This window comes from Arvicanthis niloticus, chromosome 29 (genome assembly GCF_011762505.2).
Source record: "Arvicanthis niloticus isolate mArvNil1 chromosome 29, mArvNil1.pat.X, whole genome shotgun sequence".
Lineage (NCBI taxonomy): Eukaryota > Metazoa > Chordata > Mammalia > Rodentia > Muridae > Arvicanthis > Arvicanthis niloticus.
In genome coordinates, this window is record NC_133437.1 from 7,005,623 (window position 1) to 7,030,094 (window position 24,472).

The following is a 24,472-nucleotide window of genomic DNA, read 5'->3' on the forward strand; positions in this document are numbered from 1 at the left end:
GCTTTATATATTTGGTAATGAGCAATAACAAGATGCCCATACAATCAGAAGTGTGACCCAGTATCCAACCTAGATATACCAACTACCTTTGACTGGTGGAGACATGTGAACATCTGCCTCCATGTTCTTCTCTCTCTCTCTCTCTCTCTCTCTCTCTCTCTCTCTCTCTCTCTCTTTCTCTCTCTTTTTCTCCTCCCTCCCTCTCTCTCTCCTCTTCCTTCCTCTTCCTCCCTTACTCCTCCTCTTCCTCTCTTTACTCCTCCCACCTTAGCTCCTCCTACATAATCATGCTGACAATCACTTAATGAGGATACGCAACTCTAGCTTCTGCTGATCTTTTCCACTCTAGTCTTTGGTTCTGGATAGTGCCAGAGGCAGAGGTGGACATCACTGATAAACGTAAGTCTGCAGTACAGAATGCTGTCAAAGGATCAACAGCAGGCTGCATATACACACTGGGTGAGAAGGCAGAGAAACAGCAGGAAGTGAGAACAGGGACTGTTTGAATTCTAACGCCTCACTTCATTTTAAGAGACCTGGGGCAGTTCCTCTTTGTCCTGAACACTGGAATGATTGTCACTTCATGTCCTGTCCATTCCTTGGCTATTACAAGTATATCAAGTCTTTGCTTTCTCACTGCACTGGCCAACTAAGTAGACAGAAATAAAACTAGAATTCTAGCATTTTAAAAGAAGCATTATCTCTCCTCTGCATTTGCTGTAATGACAATACCAACATATATTTATAGAAAAACAGTATTATGTTAAAGGCACCAGAAAGGAGTGGAGTTGGATTAAAGCACCACCGAGTGTTTGGAAGCAACCTCAGCCTCTCCCTCTTTACCTCAGTGAATGATACCTTGGGGCAATTTCAGCCAGGCCTTCTCCTAGACGTGAATAACCCTTGGTCATAGGCTCCAGTGTTTGGAATTTTTCGTAGCCCTGCCTTAGTCTCTAATGGTCTCATATCCTTCTATCTAGTGAGGTCTATCTTTTCCTGATTTTGTATTACTCAAAGTTGAACCTATGGACTTCTGCGTTCTAGACACACATTTGCTATAGTACCAGTAAATATAGTACATTTACATTATGAAGGTAGAATTATTTGGGTAAAAGGCAGTTAGCAGTTAAAAGCACAGGCACTGTGAAATGGGAAAACTAGTGACGTGGGAGAGAATATGGGTGTTGCCATGGACGTAAGGATACACATTAACTTCACCTTCTCCCTTAAAGGCAGAAGTCATATTCACTTCTGGACTTTCTTTTTTTAATATTTATTTTTATTACTCTTTGTCATGTGTGTGTATATGTGGGTATAAGCATAGGAGTGTGGGTGCCCATGGAGGGTAGAGGCACTGGATCCCCTAAAGTTACAAAGATAGTTGTGAGCTGCCTGTATCATATGGGTCCTGAGTCATGAGTTCTGATCCTCTGGAAGAGCAGAAAGTGCTCTTAACCATGAAGCCATCTCTCCAGTCTTACTAACCTTTTCCTAAAAAGTGCTTTCAAATATGCTGAGTGGGTAACAGAAACTTTATCCACTAATGTGATTTGCTCCTTAAGGCTACTTCTATTAAGACTAGTTAAGTTACAGAATTAAGGAAACAAATGATATAATTTTTCAGGGACATTTCACTATGAATGAGAATTAAATTGAGGATAATAATGACTTAATGATTCAGTGATGTTATGCTTGTTATTATAACATAAATTGAGGTATGGGATGGCCAGGGAGTCCAGAAGACATTGGATCCCCTAGAGCTGGAGTCACAGGCAGCTGGGAGCTGCCTGACATGGGTGCTAGGAACCAAACTTAGGTTCTCTAAAGAACAGTGGGTGCTTTTAGCTGCGGAGCCATCTCTCCATATACTGTTGTTAGTAATCTTAGCATTCACGTTGTTTCTAGGAGACGAAGTACTATGTCTTTGCTTTATTATGCTTTATTCAAGTAACTAACATGGAAACAAAATCTAATAGTCTTAAGACAAGAGATGGAATTGGGGGTCATGTGTTTTCATTGAACCCATTATAGTCAATAATTAATGTATGCTAGTTGTGATGGTTTGAATGTGCTTGGTCCATGGGAAGTGCTACTATTAGGAAGTGTGGCCTTGTTGGAGAAAGTGCATCACTGTGGGGCAGGCTTTGAGGGCTCCTAGTGTTCAAACTCCGCCCCCTCTGGCAGACAGTCTTTCCTGGCTGCAGTTGGATCAAGATGCAGAACACCCAGCTCCTTCTCCAGCACCATGCCTGCCTGGATGCTGCCATGCTTCCTGCCAAGAAGATAACAGACTGAACCTCTGAAAATTTAAGCCAACCCCAATTAAATGTTGTTCTTTATAAAAGTTGCCTTGGTCATGGTGCCTCTTCACAACAATAAAACCCAAACTAAGAAAGAAGTAAGAATTATTTTTTAAGAAATAAAAAACATGTAACAAAGTAGGGAGCTGATAATGGTATTTACATTTTCCTAAGCATCACATTTCAAATCAACTATCATTCACGTCCTTTGTAGTGCTTGACCATACAGATGCTTCTTGATATGATGAGGTTATACTCCTACAAACCTATACTAAGCTGAGAACAGCTTAGGATAAGCTTAAGTCAGAATGTGTTTACTACACAGACTGCCATAGTAGCTCAGCAGTAAGGTACCCCATGAAGTGGGCACATCATTGTCCTGAGGACAGCGTGGGGCTCATCCCCGGGGGAGGCTAACTCCATCTCCCAGCAGCCATTAGTTGTCTATGGTTATTTGTCTCGGGCTGAGACCCTGAAACATCTTCCTCCATGTTCACATATCGGTTCTGCTATTGTTCTCATCTTACTTGTGCAGTCATTTCTAGGACAGACTCTCCCACGGCTTACTTCCTGGTCCTCTGGTTCTTACAGTCTTTCTGGCCCCTCTTCTGTGATGTTCCTTGGACAGGATGTACAGGACCTGTGACGCACATGGGGTTGGGCTTTCCTCTGTCTGTCGACCTCTGCATTGGGTTGAGTTGTGGTTCTCTGTGATGGTTTCCATTTGTTGTAAGGGGACGCTTCTGTGATGAGGAGGGAGAGCTACACTTTTCCAGGAAATGTGGCTCACACTCAGAGAGACGTGTATTTACTCTTACTGCATGTGTACATATGATGTGAGTGTGAGAGTGTGAGGTGTCTGTGCCATGGCATGCACATGGAGGTCAGTGTACAGCTTTGGGAGTAGATTCTCTCCTCCTACTGTGAACTCTAGGGACTGAACTCAGCCCCAGGCTTTTACTTGCTCAGACATTTTGATGACCCTTCCTATTTCTTTTCTTCCAATTTTTGATGTGGTCATTTTGCAGTCAGTACATTTCTGGATGCAAATTTGCAATTGATTGAGGTAGACTCTAAGGTCTTATACAGTTGTTTACTTAATGTTTGTGATAAACACCAAGTGTACCTCACCTGCTGACTACATGATGTTGCAAGAACAAATATCGTTGGATTACAGTTCAGTCAGGGTACATGTCTTAACAGTAGTCACTAAATACCTGATGAATTGCAGTGGCTTTTACTAGCTCCACTTATTAATATGCATTCAGTTTCAGTTAAAAATTTATGAGTTATTTTTGAACTGAATCCACTTAGACTTTTGCTGATGGCTCTGATGGAGTAGATAGTATCAGACTAATTTCACTGAAAGAGAACCGTGCAAGCTGCAGAAATATTTCTAGACATGCATCTACTGTGACAAAATGGTGGATGGAAGGCGTTGGAGAACAATCAAAATAGCTGGTACCTTGGGTTTGATTCTGAGCACCCAGTGATGAGGGCAGAGTTTGACTGATGGTTTTATGCTCATTCTAGGGAACCTGACAGTCAAACATTAAATGTTACTGAAAAAAATGTATGTAGAAAAGTATTTATATAAAAAACACCCTTTCCCACACTAGAATTTGAACAATATAAAAAAATTATAAATGTTTAGACCCTGGGAAAATATTTAATAAAAACAAGAGAAATAATCTGACTACATATAAACTAGTCTCATTCACTATTGTTTGCTCTGCTTTCCAAAAAACAAAAACAAAACATACAAACCAACAACAACATACCAACTGAAAAAAAAAACAGTTTTAAAAGAGACATTTGCACCTTGGTTACTGCAAATCTGGTAGGCTTGCAGTTTGGGGTGTCCCAGTATGCTAGGTGCTTTTCCAGGTAAACACTCATGGACCATGCTACATGGTTAAAGTGAATTTAAAAGGTTGGTATAGAGGGCCCAGGATAAAAAAAGGCAGGAACAAACAGATTAAAGGATAGGATGGAAAGAGGTGGAGGCACGAGAAACTGAGACACTTATTTCGGGAGGACAGAGGCAGCTTCAGGAAGTACAGTCTGTATGGCCACAGGTGACCTAGATCCTGCTACACCACTGGATTCTTTCTGGCAGATCAGAAGCAAATGCTTCTGTTGGGAAAAGTAAGTTCCAGCCAAAGAGTGAATCCTGCAGCTTTCTCCGAGGGTGTAGTTCATTGTCAAAGTAGTAAGAAGTTCACATAAACAGACACTACATCAGACCATATGGTACCAAACCCTGCAGAGCTCGGTGAGGAGTGATGGAGGAACGTTAAAATACACCTGCTCCTCTCAGCTTCTGTGTATTTATTTGAAAAGTTATGGAAACTGTCAGGGAGCTTTGAAGAGTGCATAAGGCATTCATTAGACTCTCTGACTCTTCCTCTACAAAATAAATGTAGTTTTTTCTTTTCCTCTTCCCCAAGTGAACTTGACATAGCTCTGGGATAAATCATTGAAGAATCCCAGCCTCCCTGGCTTCTACATGTTTATTCCAGGGTTTTCTGGGAAGGCTGCTTTTTCACTCTTCATGAATAGTTCATGTGCTAAGTCTCTAATGGAAACAAAGTGACATTTCTTATTACTGTTGGCCTTTTGGCTATTGGAATGTACTGGTGAAGGGAGTGTCTTGAAACAATTAGTTCTCTGTAACTGATCGTTTTAACAATGCTCATTTCCCAAGAGCTGTTTATGCTCCAAAGAAAGCAGCTATGACTAAATGTGTATAGTACTGAAGCAGACACCTGCAGTGAGCTGCACTGGATGCTGAATGGGAATTCCAAATGTGGAAGGGGAAGCGTTTGGTTTTGTAGTCCATTAGTTAATTTTTCCCCATCCAGCAAGATTTAGACAGTACAAGAAACATAGAAGAAAATCTGAAGTAAATGATATATATCACACTGTTCTGACTGGTTCTGATTAGACAGAACCATATTATAGAAACCAGTAGCTGCAATGATTTGTGATATTTAATAATAACTACGGTGTGGGCATTGTCCAATCCAAGTGGTATAGTGTCTTTTGCAGGGGAAGCATCATGGGGGTTCCCAGACTAGTTAAGCGTTAGCCTTTCTGTGGCTGAAATCTGGGGATGGTTATGAGATGTATAGAAGCATGAAATAGATTCAGTGGGTTTGCACAGTAATATTTCAGCATTTTAATGATTGATGAGCTTCTCCTCATGCTTCCCAGCCAAGAATCAGCCTGGTAATTATTCTCCCCCATTGTTAAACAAATTTGGATATACTTGGGCTTAAGTAATTTAAGAAAGCGAATCTATAAATAGTAGCACGAATCCACTAACAAATGGCAAACTCATGCTGGAGAGATGGACTCACAAGTTAAGTGCACATACTGCTCTTTCGGGGATCTGAGTTCAGTTCCCAGCATCCTGACTGGGTGGCTCACAACAGCTTTTAACTCCACAGACTTTGAACTTCTCCACATATGGCCTTGTTGCTCAGCTAAGTAGGGGATGTTACAGGTCCTGTCTCTCAGCTGCAGCAGTCTCGCAACCACTGAGTCTTCTCCAGCTAGCAGGGCACGCTTCCTCTTAGAGAAGCTCTTTGCTCTGCTCTTCATGCCTCAGCCCCGTCTCACCAGAGCCTGTTTTCAGTTGTCAGTCTTTCTGGTTCTTTCCACAAAGCTCAAAATTCTCTGTGTGAACCAGCCTCATATCAAACTGTCATCTTTTTTTTGGTTTGTTTGTTTTTGCTTTTGTTTTTTAACATTTCTTTTAACATTTAAAACTGTGGCCTCTAAACCATAAATTCCTGATCACTCAAAAACGCTTTTAGAGTGCACTCAGATATTGTAACAGCAGCTCTGGCAGTAAGGCCTAACATTCTGCCTATTGACAGCCCCCTTCACACACAGTGGATAGACCCTGAATGCACAGACAGGTTTTGGAGCTACTTATGATGTCACATTGTTCCTAAGTTCTTTTCCTATTGTCTTTTTCACAGCCGTGGAGTAGGTACCACTTCTTGTTGAAGCTCTCTTCTTTTGCCACCCCAAACTCGCAGCCTGGTTCTCTGCTGTGTTCACTCTCACTAGCATCTCCACACATCCAGTCAGAAACTTTGCTGTAACTACCAACGTCTCCAAAAGCTTGCCAGCTCTGCGCCTTCTCAGAGCCGTGGTCTCCATGTCATCACAGGGAGCGACCACACCCACTTATCAGTCTAGTCAGGGATTTCTCAATGATGCTCCTCCCCTGCACTTCACATCCTCATATTCAATCACTGAAGAAATCTCAACAGTCCTAAAACCTGTCAGTGCCCCCACCTCACCATTGTCCTAATACTCATAGTTCTGATGACAACAGCCTGCTTACTCACAGTGGCTCTTTTCAGTACTTTAAATATTTCCAGTCATTCTCTGAAAGGGTAAGCATAGGCATATGAACATGCCGCCCACATCCAAAGGGAGAAGAAGATTAAAATTGGCAATAAAATCCATCAAAGCAAAACAACCAATACATCCAAGGCTTCCTATTGGGTAAGGCTGATGGCGAGCATCCCAAGAGCATGGGAAGTTGGTATTTATGTCAACCTGAAGTTTGTCTCCTCTCTTCCTCCTATCAACCATCTGCTTAATCTAGACAATACGAACCACTCTCCTTGTTTGCAGCCCTGGCTAACCCTGCTTTCTCAGCCTGAAAGAGCCCAATGACAGTCACACATTCTTCATTTGCCTAACAACATGGAGGGTGTTATGGATTCAGTTATGGGCAATAAAGCACACCACATATAATGTGAACTCACATACCCGACACATAAGAGGCTTTTTCTTGGGGCTTGAAAATCACCACTATGTATGCACTACCTTGTAAGTCAGAAGTTTTCAATCTTTTTCAATTTTTAAAGGTCTTCAGCAAATATTTAAAGATCTGAACTACGCCCGTGTACCACAGGGCAGCTGCCAAATAAAAATACACGTCCATGTCTTGTGTAACAGTTTTCTCTGAGATCAAAACATTCCACCCTGCCTGGGAGCTGCTTAAACAAGAAGCCAATCAACTCAAAAATAGCTTCAGGAAGTCCCTGAAACTGACCAGATTCACGAGGCCCTTCCCTGCCAGAGTAAACAGAGCCCAGTTACTAAGAAGACTCTCAGTCAAGATCAGTTTCGTGGAAGAAGCAAAAACCAGCTGACCTTCTTAGAAGAGGTTTAGAGCAGTTGAGGCACTCGGGAAGAAGAGTCTCCAACCTGTTGAGCTACCTGCGGACTGTGCAGTGTGTTCCGGGTTCCTGACTATTGTCAGCTGTCACCCATGTTAGAGTTGGCCTTGGTCATACAGCTGTTTTTTGAGTCATTTCTGGTCCTACTGTAAATAACCCCTCACCTATATTCTTTATGGTGTTATCCATTCTTTGGTCTGTCATGACTCTCCCTATCTGGGACATATTTCATCTCCCCAGGAAAATTTTGTCACACAACAGCAGGCTATCAGTGTGGACCTTGATCTTAGTTCTGCTAGAACATAAGATTCAATGTTGGCCTAATGTCCCACCTTTCCACTTAAGAGTACATGCTGGTACAAGCAGAGGGAAATGCCCTTCGGCATTCACCATACTCGGTGTAAATGTCACCTGCTGTGCCATATCTTAGAGCTGATGGTGTACTCATTTCAATCATCAGTCCTACAGGGGTGTGGCAGTCCTTCTCTGGGTATTGATAGTGTCAGTAAACTCCCACTGTGCCTATGCAGGGGTGCCCATGTATCTCTAGACTCCAAACTTTTAGGTCAGTTTGTGGTTTTCCCTTCCTAACCAGATAATGTACTTTGATTAACTGCCATCATGTAAGCTGTATTCTGATTAAATAATCTGTCTCCCCCTCCTATTCTCTTCTTCTGCTTTTAAGACTAGGTAGTGACCCCTGGGCCTCCTGTGTGCTACATGAATGCTCTACCACTGAACCATCTTTCAGCTGCACGCTAGGATTCTAATTGTGTGCATTTATGTATGTATGTATGTATGTATGCATTTTTATAGAACGGTGAACAAAGTAACAACTTTATAAAAGCATTCTTGGTAATTTTAGTGAATTATTTTAGTCTAAGAGTTTTTTTTTTCATTTTGGAAAATAATAATGTGTCCATTTGTTTCATTTGATAATTTGAATGTAACATCTTCCCAGTTCACAAAAGCACTAAAAAGTCACCTTAAATTTTTGCTGTAGCTACAGTGCTTAGTTAGTTATACTACGTAAACATATTTGTAAAATTAATTCAAACTTGCCAATACTGAACTTGAGAAGGGTTCAAATAATTTTTTAGTCACTGAAATATTCTAATATCCAAACATTAAGAAGAGATTGCTTAACTCTCAGTTTCACTGCTCAAATTGAACTAATATGTAGATACACATGCCCCATGTTCGTGGATCGTTTCTCCATGGTTGCCATTTCATTATGACTATCCATAAAGAACATATTTTGCAGTCACTCAATATTGCTGAAAAGAAATGTAAATTTGTTCCTTTTTAACATGTACATGATAAGAAAGTTGGAATTTCTGCCATATTCAAATGTTAAATATTTAACTCCAACCACACTATTCTAAGACGTTGTATGTCACTGTGCACACAAACTCACCTATATGTAGACTCTTATGTTTTGAACGTTGATACATGGTGCTTTGCATTCATTAAACGTGTGTTGCCCGTGAGGCTTGGCTTACCTGCAGACTATTGAAAATGACAAAGAGAACCAACATCCAGAAGTGTCTGTAGGCCATGTGCAGTCCTCCCCAAAGCCACGTCATGGAAATCAGGGCGAAGAGATACAAAATCAGAGGAATTTCTGGAAATCACAAAGAAGACAAGGAAAACTGTTCAGAATACCGCCTGATCAATCACATGTAAACACAACATTAGTTTGGACTCTTTGTCATGATAGATGATCCATACTCTAATACACATCCAGAGAACAACCTTGGAAACCCTTTTCCTGTGTGAAGAAGGAAAGGCAGAGCCACAGAGTGTCTGGTTTTCAAATGGGTCTGCTTGTCACTTGGGGAAAGGGAAGGAGGACATTTGTCCCTGCCTAGGCTACCACCTGCTGGACTGTGTGGGAAGTGGCAAGAGCAAGCACAAAGATTCTCACATTTCCTGAAGGGTACGGGGTAGCCCCGTGCTCCAAAATGGCATTTAAATCATGAGGTTTAAAGTTCTTTGTGTGATTCTCAGCTTTTTTTTTTTTCCCTTGAGAAGGTAACAAAATATACTGTGACTGTGCCAAGCAGAGATGATGTGACTAACTCAGTTGCCACCAGGGAACGTGTGTTCTACCCAACATGCTCTCCTGCAGTTGTCCTAATGATTTCCATCTTAAGTATTCTGCACAAAGAGTTCACTGTGCCACTAGAGTATAAATTCATTTTTATTATTTTTTTGTGTATGAGTATCTGCATGTTTTATATGGCCTGCAGATAGCTCCTGCTGAAGCCAGAAGAGGGTGTCAAATCCTGTAGAACTAGAGTTACAGACAGTGGTGAGTCACATAGTGTGCGCTGAAAATTGAACTTGGGTCCTCTAAAGGTGCTCTCAGCCGCCAAGCTCTCTCTCTCTCCAGCTCCTCTCACACTGATTCTGGGTCACAGGACTATTGTCATTCCCAGTTGTCTCCTTTAATTTAGTGAGGGGTGTTATTTGAGTTTTCACATGTCTTTATAAAAGAGATTTGAAGAGTGATGTCACAATCTATGTGCACTTTAAAACTCAATGAAACCTTAAAGCAGAAAATAGATACATAAATCTGTTTTCATGCTATTGAAAGGCATGGGGATAGACTACCACAGGAACTCCCAGGACAGTCCTGGTCATCCACCAGCAGCACTTAAAGTCCTCACCCTGGGGATTTAAATAGTCAAATATTACTTTAGCAGTTACAATTTTTTATTTTGTTCTGAAACAACCACAGACACGCAGACTAGTTGTAATGTCAGTATGGTAACGAGGCTTTATGGGCTTAAAGAGTTATCTGGAAGTTGTCAACCACATCCTCACTACTCTGTAAATACTACATTTTGTATTTTCTACAAAGGTATTTTCTTTTATAGACAGTTTCAAAAATCAAGAAAGCAGTACTGAAACACCAGCACCTTCAAGTTCCATTTGGTTATTATTTTTAAATTTTAATTTATTATTCATGTGTGAATGTATGTTTTTGTGTGTATATATGTATTATAAATGTATGGCATGTAGGATAAATACATATGTATGTATGTATATATGTATTGTATGTAGTATTATATATGTGTATGTATGTATGTGTGTATATGTGTGTATGTATGTATGCATGTATATATGTATTGTATGTAGTATTATATGTGTATGTATGTATGTGTGTGTATGTGTGTATGTATGTATGTATATATGTATTGTATGTAGTATTATATATGTGTATGTATGTATGTGTGTATGTGTGTATGTATGTATGTATATATGTATTGTATGTAATATTATATATGTGTATGTATGTATGTGTGTGTATGTATGTATGTATATATGTATGTATGTATGTATACATGTATTGTATGTAGTATTATATATGTGTATGTATGTATGTGTGTGTATGTATGTATGTATGTATGTATATATGTATGTATGTATTTTGTTTTTGTGCCCAAGTGAGGGCACCTGCATGCCACAGCATGTGTGGAAGCCAAAGGACACCTTTCAGGAGTTGATTTTGTCCTCACAGCGGGTTCCGGGTTTTGAACTCCGGCCATCATACTTGAATGACAAGCACTTCTACACACTGAACAATCTCGCAAACACCATTCAGTGATTCTAACAATTTCCTCTGTCCAGCAGGAGCCAGCGTTGCATACTTAGCATCTCTGCAATCCTTTGAACCCAAATGGTTGAGAGGCTCTTCAGCTTCGACATATGTATTGATTACAGGCAGTTTTTCTTGTCCAGTACTGTGCTAGTTAGCTTTATATTTCAGCTTGACTCGATTTACAATCACCTGGGGAAAAGACTGCCAGTGAGAGATTAGTAATATGGGATTGGCCTGTGTACAAGTCTATAGGAAACTGCCTTGATTGTTAGCGTTAATTGGTGTGAAGGAGACCCAGCCCACTCTTGGTGGTGCCATTCTCTATGCAAGGGACTTGGCCTGTATAAGAATAGAGAAGTCAAAGTGAGCACAGGCACACAGGTAAGCAGGTAAACATGTAACTGTGATGTTGCCAGCTACCATAAGTTCCAACCATTTTGATTTCTTTTTTATGAACTGTGAGCTAAAACAAACCCTTTCTCCCCCACAGTTGTTTTAGTAAGAGCATTTTATCACAGGAACAGGAATGAAACTTGAACAAGTACTTTAAAATCTGAGTTTATTTGATATTTTTTTCATGTTAACATTCGGAATGTAAATGTAGACATCACAAGTGGTAACAAATTATTTTAACCTAGGAACTCAGTTTGTCCTGCTCATGAAGATAATCACTCTGGTCACCTGGGTATGGGATCGCATAGAGTTTCCTTTAAAATTGGCCTTCTTAACAGTGGAAAACCTTTGTAATTAATAAGTGTCTTGTGTGGCACTCTTTGGAGACTATTATCTTTTTAATTATCTTTATTTAATTATCTTTTTTACACTACCAGATGTTTAGTCGCTTTTTATTTAATTATCTTTTTTACACTACCAGATGTTTAGTCGCTTTTATAATATGGACTGAGACATATTATATAAACATTCCTATTATGTTTAGAAGACTATAATTTACTAATATTTATTTTGATGCTTAGTTGCCCCTAGCTGGAGCCCTTAGTTGTGGATTCCGTGTCTTTTCCTTTCTCCATCATTCTCTTGGCACTCGCTTAGTTATGGACCCCAGATATTTCAGACATTCTCTATTCTATTTCCAGCTTCTTTTAGGAGAGAATTTGAATGTCATGATCTGTGCGACATACAGGTGGACATGATCACTTGCTTTTGGTACTCCTCCTTAGAAGTCTCAATAGCCAGCACACACACACACACACACACACACACACACACACACACACACACGCACACACCTGCTCTTAATAGTATATGCACTGACTCTCTTCTTGTTATAAAAGATATTTATTGATTATGAAGGTTTGCCCTTGGTAGAGGCTAACTTTAATGGGTAATTTAAGATTAATTTCATGATTCAGTGATATTGCTTCTTCTGGTTCTTAGAGGATACATTCTCAGATATATGTATGAACATGTGCATGGTGTCCTGTTTTTCATGTCACCTTCACTGTTTCACTTAAGGAAACACCTGATGGTTTCTGTTTGCACACTAATGCTTCCAGGCTCAGTACGCTTGCTCTTCTGGGCTATCATTAGTGTTACCTGTACCCAAGCAATGCAGTACTTGAGCAGTCTTCCTGAAAGCCGGCTTAGCAATGCCTTCTTAAGTAGCCAATGAACAGGCAGTTCATCATACATACAGTGCAGTGGGACATACATACAGTGTGGGTAGACGCTCAGTGTGGATAGGTGCACAGTGTGGACATACATACAGCATGGAAATACACAATGTGGATGCACACAGTGTGGATATATGTACACTGTGTGCGTACATACAGTGGATACACTGGACAACAGGATGATTATATCTCAGCCTGCACAGAACATTATGGCATGAGCTATAATTGCCACTCAAGATGATGTGTAATTTAAAACTTGTGACTTGTTCATTTCCAGACTTAGTTTTAGTATAGGGAAATGACACAGTAGAATGTGGGGCCCTGGCAGGACTGACAATTATAGGTGTCTATATCTCTAAGTAATGAAGTTTCTCCGTTTATGTCAATACTTCTACTTGCGAGCATCACAAACATTATATGTGTTTCTTCTCCTGTCCACATTTTGTGACTATGCTCTCTGTCACTGAGCAATACATTCCCCATTATTCTCAATATACTTAACGGTTCCATGCACTTCCCTATATGGATTCTAGTTTCTCATGTTGCCATCCTTACCCACTCACAGAGAACTTCCAAACTCACTCCGGATTCTGTGCCGTACCCAAGTGCCCACTGAGATGGCCACAGCAGTGACTGGGTTCTGGTAGCCAATGCTTAGATACCCTCTGGTGCATGCATATTTTGCTCTGAACCAAGTAGTGGGTTTGGTTTGGAATTGTTGAGATAGAGAAAAGAAAAAACAGAAAAGAAGAAAAAGAAATAGAAGTGTCAAGAAGAAGAAAATATATAGACATGACGCCTCAGTATGGGGCTGTGCTGATATCTTGCTCAGATACACTCTTGAACATCATCTGAGTTATTATAATTTCACAGGGAAAATAAGATAATATAAAATAAATTTATGCATATCGATGATTCTTTTTTAATTAATATCTTGCAGCTTAACAAGAGATAATAGGGTCAGATTTAAACTTTAATCAAAGCTTTGTTTTTCCCCCAGTGAAACCATACTCACTTAAAGGGTCAGAAGGCCTGGTGAGACTGGGAAGCTGCTTCAAAGGTTCATCATCATTTCTACAAATGGTTCTTTGCTTCCACTGTACAAACACAAATGGCTCTTCATGGCTCTTCATGGAGCATGAAAGGATATGCATAATTTTATTCGCACAATTTAGATCTACAATTCCAGAATTTTGTTGACATGTTCTTCCAAAGTGTCTAGTGCTAAGCAAACACTATGTACCGATAGAACTTAGTGCAAAGGCCAACAGAGCATGCTGGGGCTGCTGCCCAGAAAGACTGATGGCCTAGTCCCATCTGTAAGAAGTGTGGTAGTTTGGCACTCCAGAGCACAAACCCCGCAAGGAAGAAAGCCTGTCATAAATAACTGCACTCAGCAGACCCCAAGCTGGCTTTCTAGCAGAGTGGCACTCACTAACTAAAAGATGGTTTCAGATGGAAGAACCATCCAGAGGCACATGTGGATTTCGTGGGCTTGAAGCCTATAAACCTGGAGGGAGGGGGGGACACTCTTTACCAAAATTGCAAGTTTCTAATTGAGCTACAGCATCTTAGAAAGAGACCATCCAAGCAAGAGGTACTGAGCCTCAAATCTCAACAGCTTTCTTGTTAACATACCTCCAAAGAGGCACATTTTAAATTCTTTGGGGCTCAGCAAAAGGAGAATAGAGAATTGGGAAGGAAGTTGAGAAATACGTTGATAAATGGCTACCATGCTACCTTGAATTTAATTTGGTAAGCTGGACATGATCATCCCCTTAATGGTAGTAACTTCAGTTTTATAATTATCAAGCTGGGATTTTGCATATAATAAATTACTAGGAACTTATCTCTTGCCTATATGCCAATGCTTATCAAAGAAGACACTTAATAGTTGGTAATGTTAGAGACAACTTATATTGAGAGATGGCTTTGTTAAGATCAAAAAGAATTATTTCAATGTCCTCCATAAAAGGAACCTTAGCACCACAATATTCTGTCCAAGGGACAAGAAAATCTATGTAAACACAATGCCATGCACAATATATAAAGAATCTCCATAATTCAGCAACCAAAGGAAAGTCTCCAAACAGTCCAGTTCCAAAGTGAGCAAAGGCTAAGAAAGATGCTTCTCTAAAGAAGATATGCAAATGTCTGATAAGCATTTCAAAAGATAGTCAATACAACTAGACACAGGGAGAAAAACTAAAACTACAAAAAAACTATCATTCATACTTAGTATGGCGGCTATTCCCAAGAAATCAGAAAACAGTAAGTGGAAAGTGAAGGGGAAAGTGGGAAGAACCGGAGCAGGTGAGTACCACTGATGGGAAGGGAATGTGCAGCTGCTGTGGAAACTGTATGGTGGTTCCTTAAAAGGTAAACAGAGAATTGCCATAGGACCCATAATCCACGGCTAGCTTTACCCCAAAGAAGTGAAAGTAGGAGCAGAAACATTTGCTTGTACATCAATGTTCATAGAGTGTCAGTAACAATAACCAGCTGAAACAGCCAAATGTCCACCCACCATAAACAAAGCACAATGCTTAGGTGTGTTATGATACCACCCAGTGCAGTCATAGGGCGCCATGAAAAGGATGAGAATATATCAACGAGGCTCTCGGAAGCTGTCTTGCTCCTTTCACCATGTGAAAGACCATGAGGATGGCATCATTTGTGAACCAAATGATGGGGCCCTTACCAAACACCAGACCACTGGCAGCATCATCTGGGACTTCTCACTGAACCCTAAAAGAAGCAAGTTTTAATGTTTGTTATGTATGGCATTTTCGTATGGAATTTTTGTTAAGACGAAAGGCACTCTGATTTAAAACGGAATGGAATTCAGCCATAGACTATAGTACAAATGATCATTTTCCAAAATGTTTGGCTGAGTGAAATAATATGAACACAAAAGGATAAAAAAATTTCCCTGGCGTCAACGTAGTAAGCAAATCACCGAGCAGAAGGAGAAGGAAGGTTACCAGGAGCCAGGAGGATAAGCAAGGAGCTATACAGCAGACAGAGAGACTCTGTTTGGGACGAGAAAATGCTTCAGCATATTTTGATAGCATTGATGGTTGCATAGCATAGTGGCAGTTGGTGATAATTAACTGCACAGTTAATTATGCTTAATGATAATTAAGTGGATACCGAAAACACTGAAGTACTCAATTTGTGATATGCATATTATTACAAAAGGGGGAAGACTGTTAAATCAGGTATGTGTGAAGATAAAGTTTTATACTAGAGGAATGAAAATGCCAAGGGGAGTGAAGGGGAAAGCTTAAGTGAGGAGGGTTGAGGGGAGAGTGAGGGGAGAGTGAGAGGGGAAACTTCAGAGGAGGGAGTGAGAGAGGAGGACAGAGGAGGGAGGAGAGACAGCTAATTGTAAGGATGTTTGGTAAAGCATATATCTATGTCTATATAACACTATACTATATGTGTATTATAAATGCATAGACACACACACACATCATATACTTACACACACACACACACACACACACACACAAAGTTAGGTAATGACTGGGGTTGTGAGAGCCGAGTATGGGGAGACATGATGGATAGGACCAATGGACTCATGTATGACATTTCCAAAGATTAGAAGCAGTTTTATAAGGAAAAAGATCAAAAGATACTAATGGAATCCACAAAATATTTTACAGTTTCTTGGAAGAAATGACTTGTAGAAACTGGCAGGAACAGTAGTGTCTGTGTTAGAGCTCTGGTCACGGGAGCCCGTTCTTCACGTCAGTGCTGATGGACCACATCTCATCTCCTTATTTATTTATTATTTATTTATTTGTTTGTTTATTTTTATTTTTGTTTGTTTTTGGTTGTGGTGAGGATGTGTGTTACTTCAGTGAATTTAACTGTGGTTTGTGCAGAAAGTGTATTGCTGTCCTGTCTTTGCAATCCACCTATTACGTATGCAGCGACAACAGCCGTGACCTCATTACAGAAATAACACCTCATTCACGAGGCTGCAGTTTATCCATGTTTACAACCTTCTAAAGTACTTGTTTCAATTTTACCTCACTGACCTCCAGAGTTTTACAGTTAGGAATATGCTACTAAAAGAGACTCATCAGCCCAGAACAAGAAGCATGATGGTGAAATGGTGGGAATTTAGGATAGTTATGAGCTTATCTCTGCCAGAGTACGCATTTTCAATTAGAAAAATAGGTAAATTGTGAAAAAAAGCATCAAAAGATCTTATTTCAAAAGCCTGGTTCCTATTCTGAAATTAATAGCTATTTGGATACAAGGATGCTTCTGGGATCTGACTTACTTTTTGGTGAGATTATAGTGTGTGCTTGGACTTCCTACCCTGTGTTAGCACTGATTCTACAAGAAACTGAGAATTCTACAAACACACACACACACACACACACACACACACACACACACACACACACACACTCTCCATCCCCAAAGCTCAGGGTCCTTACTGGTAGGGGGAGGCAAAAATATTGTAATAGCCTGAGATCAGGGAAGAATGGAGATGACAAGAACCATTGCACAACAGCCGTAATAACCTGCACAAGATATGCACAATATCAAGCTAGTCCACATTTCAGTGCGTGTGTGTGTGCATGTGTATATGTGTATGCATGTGTGTGTGCTTGTGTGTGCATGTGTGTCTGCGTTGAGATTTCACTGCTAAATGAAGAACTGTAGAGAATATATATATTGAGAAGAGAAAGTCAGTTTTCTTTAAGGGTATAGATGCTGGTGGTTGACCACAGTCCAGTGGATGGTCCTATATCTAGGGATATATCAGTAGCACAAATTATAGTTGATGGGTTATTTAAAAAAAAATTTAAAAAGACACAAAATCAGGGAAAGTTAGGGAAGTGGGGAGAGTGAAGAAGCGTGAGTATGAACATTAGTTCAGTGTATGAAATCCTTAAAGAATTCATTAAATTATTATTATGTCTTAAAATATTTTAAAATATTTAACAATTCAGCAGCTTCTTTTCTGCACTGTCTTCCTTTTTATGACTTTAGTTTTCAAACTTCAAGCATTTATAAGCACCAAATTATGACGTAAGTGATGTGATCCTTGATTTTATTTGTTAATTTGACTGAGATAAGCAACATATTAATAACTGCTTAAGCCTTTTGGGTGTGTCTTTTAGGGTGTTTCAGAAAAAAGATGACCATTTGAATTTTGGATAAAAAAGAAAGCCCTCCTCAATGTGAGCAGACAGCAACCAACTCACTGAGGGTCTACACAGAAAAAAGAAGTGTGTGTGTGTGTGTGTGTGTGTGTGTGTGTGTAAAGCTGTACCTTTCCCTGGCCTGAATGCGTGGTCTGGGACATAGGTTTTCCCTGTTCTCTGTGCTCCTAGCTCTCAACCTTCAGACTTGGACCAGAGTTTCAATCCTTTATTCTTATGTCTTTGAGCAACACCACAGCCATCCTGGGTCTCCAACTGTAGGTGGTCAATTTTGAGACTTCCCAGTCTTTATAATCACTTTACCTGGAGATGTCTGCCTTCATGTCTTTCAGCCATCATCTGTCATCTGTCTATTTTCTGTCATCCATCTATATATCATCTAGTTATTTGTCATTTATCTACATATATACCTATTTTTCATTTATCAATATTTTTCATTTTCATTTATACTACCTATTGGTTCTTTTTCTATGGAGAACCTAAATATAGTTGTATCTTGTGAGATCCTCTCCTGCACAAAGTCCATGAAAACACTCTCAAGTGTGTAGTCTTGCACCTTGGTTGTGAAGGAAGAGACTCAAATACAGGTAAATCAATAAGTAAAAGTCCAATTACAGTTCACATATCTGTGGGAATAGCCATACTACAGTTAAACACAGAACTGGCAGCTAAATCTCCCAGCCCACTATTTCTCTTACTTTCTACCTAAAGACAAAAGAACGCACACACATACACACATAACACAGGGGGGAGGAGAGAAAGAGAGGGAGAAAGAGAGAGAGGGAGAGGGAGAAAGAGGGAGAGGGAGAGGGAGAGGGAGAGGGAGAGGGAGAGGGAGAGGGAGAGGGAGAGGGAGAGGGAGAGGGAGAGGGAGAGGGAGAGGGAGAGGGAGAGGGAGACAGACACACACACACAGAGACACAAACATGGGCACATACACACACATGCAGACACAGGATGAGGAGAAGGAGAGAAAAAGTGATGAGGGGCTTTGAAGTGCAGAGAAAGCATGATAGAAAAAAATTATGGTTGTGGGTTGTAGGCAAAGCAACCTGTTCATGACTCTCCCCCAGTGACAGAGCCCTGTATTTTTTTAATTTAAATTATACTTATTTATTTTGGGGGTAGGTAGCTGAATGCTCCCATGCCAGTGTGAAGATCAGAGGACAATCTGGACACAAACTCAGTCTTCATGCATAGCATCAAGAACCTTTACCTTCTAAGCCATCTTGCCAGCCCAATTACTTACTGTTAATGAAACTGAGGAAAAAACAGAGAGAAAAGGTGTGACAGGCACAGACTACTTCCAGAATCAGTTGATTTTATTTAAGATTTCCATATTCATATACCAATTCCAAGACCACTGAGGAGTCAGATCTGTCCTAAATTCCTGAGAGTGAAACTCTGTATCTATCACAAATCATAGAAAGCAATGTATTTGCGAACTGCACATTCTTGAGAGAAAAGTTTCATAAATACGAGCTTATTTTCTCTCCACTCTTTGCTATGTTATGCCACCATCCCATTCTGTCCATCCCAGGCCACTTAATACATGCTGATAATGAGATTTACCAGTGGCTTATGATCCACAGTCTTGGGCAAAGGAAGCCTGAGTGATCGCATTTATAGTGTAGGACTACACTTAACCCCTTCTTTCAGATAGAGACAGCTGATACATATGGAGGTGTGAAGGGTCACATGGAAGGAGCTGTGCAAGTGAGGTCCTGGACCACCGGACAGAAGTCAACACTGGCTTACAGTGTATTTTGTAGGGTTGAAGGAATGTGAGTCTATTGCCCCGTATCTTAAGGTCTGAGAACCTAAGCATCAGGACGTGGCTAGCAGCAGACTTGGCTTACAGAGCCGTTAAAGGACAGCTCAGTGTCAAGCCTACTTTGGGTGTGATTTATATGGACTGAAAAGAAGTGCTGAAAACCTAGAATTATGGTCTTGCCTTGCAAGAGCTATATATAATTTCCAATTTGCAGGCTATAATTTTGAATCTAAGGAAAATAACCAAGTTATATGAGACAGACCCACATCAACCTTGCAAAAACTGTTATTAGAGTAATTCTATTTGAACCACGTACTTCACAGTTGCCAGCTAATGCTCCGCTGTGTGGCGATAGAGGTGTCGGTTATGCGTGTGACTCTTAAGGAAAGGAGAAATTCACGGTTGTCTTTGTGCGCTGCTAAACTCTCTTGGAAGCATGGGCAGGGAATATTATTTGTGTTCACAGCTGACATAGAAATTTTCGAAGAATGCTTTAACAAATGAAAGTGACAAATGCTCTTCGACATCAGAGTTCTAAAACTAACATGGAACCAGTGAAGTAATAGTCAAAGACTGTCTGAGCCTGGCTCTGTAACATTGTTATAATTTACTCAGAGGTAAAGAGCTTCAGACACTCTTTTAAAAATGTTCTAGGGCACAGGGTAGCCGTTCCTCCCACACAGCTATCAAAGCACCAGAAATGGAGACTATATCTCCCGTTTGAATCCTACTAGATGGCCTTATACTATTTAGAAAACAAGTTACTAACTAAGCAGCTACTAATAAGTTACTAGTTAAATGTCATCCATGGTTTATACATCACAGCACAGTCATTAGGATTTAACAGGCTCAAATTCAGTGCCAGTCTTTAAGCAAATAATAAAACGTCTCATAACAATAATATTAATGATGACTCTGTGTGTTCAAGAAAATACTGTTGTGGGTTGTCACATACGCCAGTCCCTAGAACTGTTTTCTGATAGAGTCTCAGTCTGGATGAATGGTGGCTTACCTCAAAACTCATTTGCTCCTTTCACTTTGTTCTTTAGAAAGAACAATTTTAAATTTTACTTCTTTTTTAACTTTTGCTGCTGTACTACAGGGATCTGCCTGTCTCTACCTGAGTGCTGAGATTGAAAGAGTGCACCGCCACACCCCTGCCTTGTTTCTGTTTCAGTGTGATTACATTTCTTCTCCCATTTTCTATTAGGTTACATGGGGATTGCCTCTCAGTAGAAGTAGTTAGTGCTGCATTGCTCAAAAGGTGTGGGTGGATTACACTCTCTTGTTAAACAACTGTGTCTGTAAGTGCAGAAAATGAACATCACACCCACATACAGAACTGTTCTCAGGAATGTACAACTGACCACAAAAGCAATCTGGTACCTGTGCTACATAAAGGCTTGCCATTGTCCAATAGCACAATACACACAGGTGGGGCAGGGATTTTTATGTGTAAGGAATGAAGTAATTCCTTATTGCTCATTCTTACTAGCAATCTCCGAGAATAAAAAAAACGGGGAGACAGTTGTGTTGAGAAAGATCCTCCCAAGTTGAACCCCATGCGTATGATTTAATAAGAAGGATGTCATTAAAGCAAAAACAAAATCATAAATCACGGGGCATGGTGGTACATGCCTGTAATCTCAGCACTGGGGACTCACAGAAAGGCAAATCTCTATGAGTTCCCAGCAATCAGGGCTACATAACAACAGGGCCCAAAACAACAAAACAAAAAAGCTTGGGGTAGGAGAGATGGTTCAGTGGTTAGGAGCACTGTGGCTCTTCCAGAGGATCCAGGTTCGATTCTAGCCCCCACATGATAGCTAACAACCAACCACCCGTAATTCTAGTCCAACTGGATCCTGTACACTCTTCCAGCTTTCACAGGCACTAGGCATGCCACATGGTGCACAGACATACATGCAGGCAAAATACACATACAAAACTAATACCAACCAAGCCACACAACCATAAACAAAAAGAACAACAAAACCCTAATAAATACTTGTTTTGACAATGTTTGTGTATTATTGGGTAAATAATTTAAACACAGTAGCCTGTGTAGATTATTAAACTTTTCTTTCTCTGTGCGTCAATGTCATATGTAATCTTTTTTTAAGCTGAGGTTTTAATTCCAGCATCTCTTTCCTCCATCCTCTTGAATTTTTCATGTGAATTTCAAATCATGGCTAGAATGGTCCACAGGAATGTAGTACAACTGGAGTAGTTAAGGTGGATGCTATTTTTTTAGTTTATTCTAAATGATGTGTTCTCACTCTGTGTGTGTGTATGTGTGTGTGTATGTGTGTGTGTATGTATGTATGTATGTATGTGTGTGTATGTATGTGTGTGTATGTATGTATGTATGTACGTATATATGCATGCATACTTTTAAGTGGACTTGTACTCTCAGATGCTTGGCTCCAGTAGAGTCAGGAATGCATTCAGAAGAGGAGAACTTATCGTCTTGGCCTTGAAGGCAGGCAAACATGTAAATATTGAGGTTAAAGGAATTAGAACAGCATAAAGAAAGGCAAAAGACAAATTTACAAGTCTGAATAGATTGTTCCTCTTGGTTACAGTTAAAAGCTCACAGAAGTGAGCAATGAGAAGACTCTCAGCAATGGACAGCCACACAGAATGATAGTCCATTACATAGTGAGAACACTTTAACACTTCTGAGAAAAAGAGGGAGCCCATGACTGAATGAGAGCTTGATCTCTCAGGAAAGTAAACAGGCTGATGGGAGGAAGCAGGAGGAGCCCCCACCCCACATTAGTAACCATGGCAGCAGTCTAAGTGAATGACTGAAAAGCCCCAAGACAAGGGAGTGTCAGGAGAGCACCTCCAGGAGAGTAAGTGGTTGGGCAAAGACACAGTGCAGACACAGAACTGTAGTGGTACCCCACATCAGAAAGCAAAGGCAGATGGGAACTAATCACCAAAGATTCTAATTCAGTATGTCTATAGACTCATGAGAGCAAGATTTCAGAAGACTTCAAGGTTCTGTTGATTCACTTCTGATAACCAGTGATCTGGGTGTCTATGACTAGAGAGTGAAAGAAATTACACAGGTCTCCTAGATACAAAAACAGCAAGAACTGAAAGGATGAGAAACATCAACATTGAGATCAGAAGAACTGAGTGAGGCAGATGAAGATGTGCGACTTTCTCACACTTCCTGAGGATAAGCCATTAGAGGGAAAATGAAGTGTATTCATTCTCAATGCACATGAAGATTTGTGTGTGTGTCTTAAGTGGAGACAGAGTGGGAATGGAGTTAGCAGATTCCAAAATTCTGAACTACCACGATATGGAAAGCAGAGGCAGACCCTAGAGAACACACACACAGTTTGGAGTTCCATCTCAACGAAAACGTTCCATTAAGAGGAAAATGAAAATATCACCACCTCAAGGGATGAGGATGGCAGGCTGTCAGTACTTACTGAGCAGAAGAGTTTAAGGATGTGCAGATGAGAGAGAAGCTGGTGGGTTTGGTGTACATGGGCATGGGTGATGACTGAGTATCCCTCATGGCAGAGCTGGAAATGGAAGGCGATGAGCAAAGGTGCTGAAGGGGCTTGTAGGTGAAGAAAGAGAGAGAGGCAGTGTGATAACTTGAAAGGACAGCAGCATTCTAAGTAAGCTCCTCTAGGTAGTATAAAGCAACGCACGTTGTTAGATTGTGCGGGAGACCCAGAGGACTGAGATTTAAGCTGTAAAACATCTGTGAAAACTTTAACAAAACCAGTTCCAAGAGAAGGTAAAACAGATGAAAGATACAAGTGGGAAGACTGGTATTCCTGAGAAGCAGCTAGGTAGGGAAGAAGAAGGGTCAGCAAAGGATGCTGAGCAGGTGAGGTAAGAAAAACGGAGGGCGGCAGCATCATGCTATTTTTAATTTCTTGTATAGACAGAAGGCATTAAATGCAATACTTTATGGCAGTGGGCCATAAAGGTTACTTGAGAATCAATTAAAGATAATCCAAAGGCTTCTGGGAAGCAGATATGGGCCGGTTAAGTTTGCTTAGAATAAATTAGTGTCTATTATGTAATACCACTAATTGGCTTACAATTATTTTTCATATTATTTTACTATCTTTTATTATTTTTATTTAATTACTTTATTCTTTATTGGCATTCTGTATTACTTTCTGTTATTAAATAACTATGTCTGTAAATGTAGAAAATGAACATCACACCCACATACAGAGCTGTTCTCGAGAATATAAAACTGACCACAAAGCAGTCTGGCACCTATGTTATAAGAAGGCTTGCCACTGTCCATTAATCACTGAGCATGGTGGTACACGCCTTTAATCTCAGCCCTGGGGAGGCAGAGGCACATAGATCTCTATGAGTTCTTTGCCAAAATAAAGAATAATAAAGATCACTCTGTGGCCTAGACTACACTGGTGGTTAGCCAAACTACTTAAAGAGGAAAGCAAGTTGGTGAGGAAGTGAAAGGAGCCAGTGCAAACACCCTTGAAATGTCCATGTCAGATGGCAGTGAAAGGACTAGGGAAAAGAGGGTCACCTTGGGGACCAAGGACAAAAGGGAAGACACTGTTGGAGAAGCTGCAGAGGCTGTGCTGCGTGAGGTGTGGAAGGGAAAATGGTGACGCGGAGGGAGCACGGTCACAAAAGCAGGAACCTGCCACAGTACGGAGCTGAGAAGGTAGAAGAAAAGACTGGTGTTTGAAAACAGGAAACCACTGAAGGCAGAGCTTTGCTATCCTGGAATGTGCGGACAGAAGACATTTC

The 24,472-nt window shown here is 40.4% G+C and overlaps 1 protein-coding gene across 1 annotated transcript in view; it reads right to left on the minus strand.

Annotated features, from left to right (window-relative positions):
* The window catches only part of Adgrv1 (adhesion G protein-coupled receptor V1), a 514,991-nt gene that overhangs the window by 46,220 nt on the left and 444,299 nt on the right, over positions 1-24,472 (minus strand). Inside the window, exon 87 of the mRNA XM_076927075.1 lies at positions 9,010-9,131. Coding sequence (XP_076783190.1) covers positions 9,010-9,131 — 122 coding nt within the window. The remainder of the gene's footprint in view (positions 1-9,009; positions 9,132-24,472) is intronic.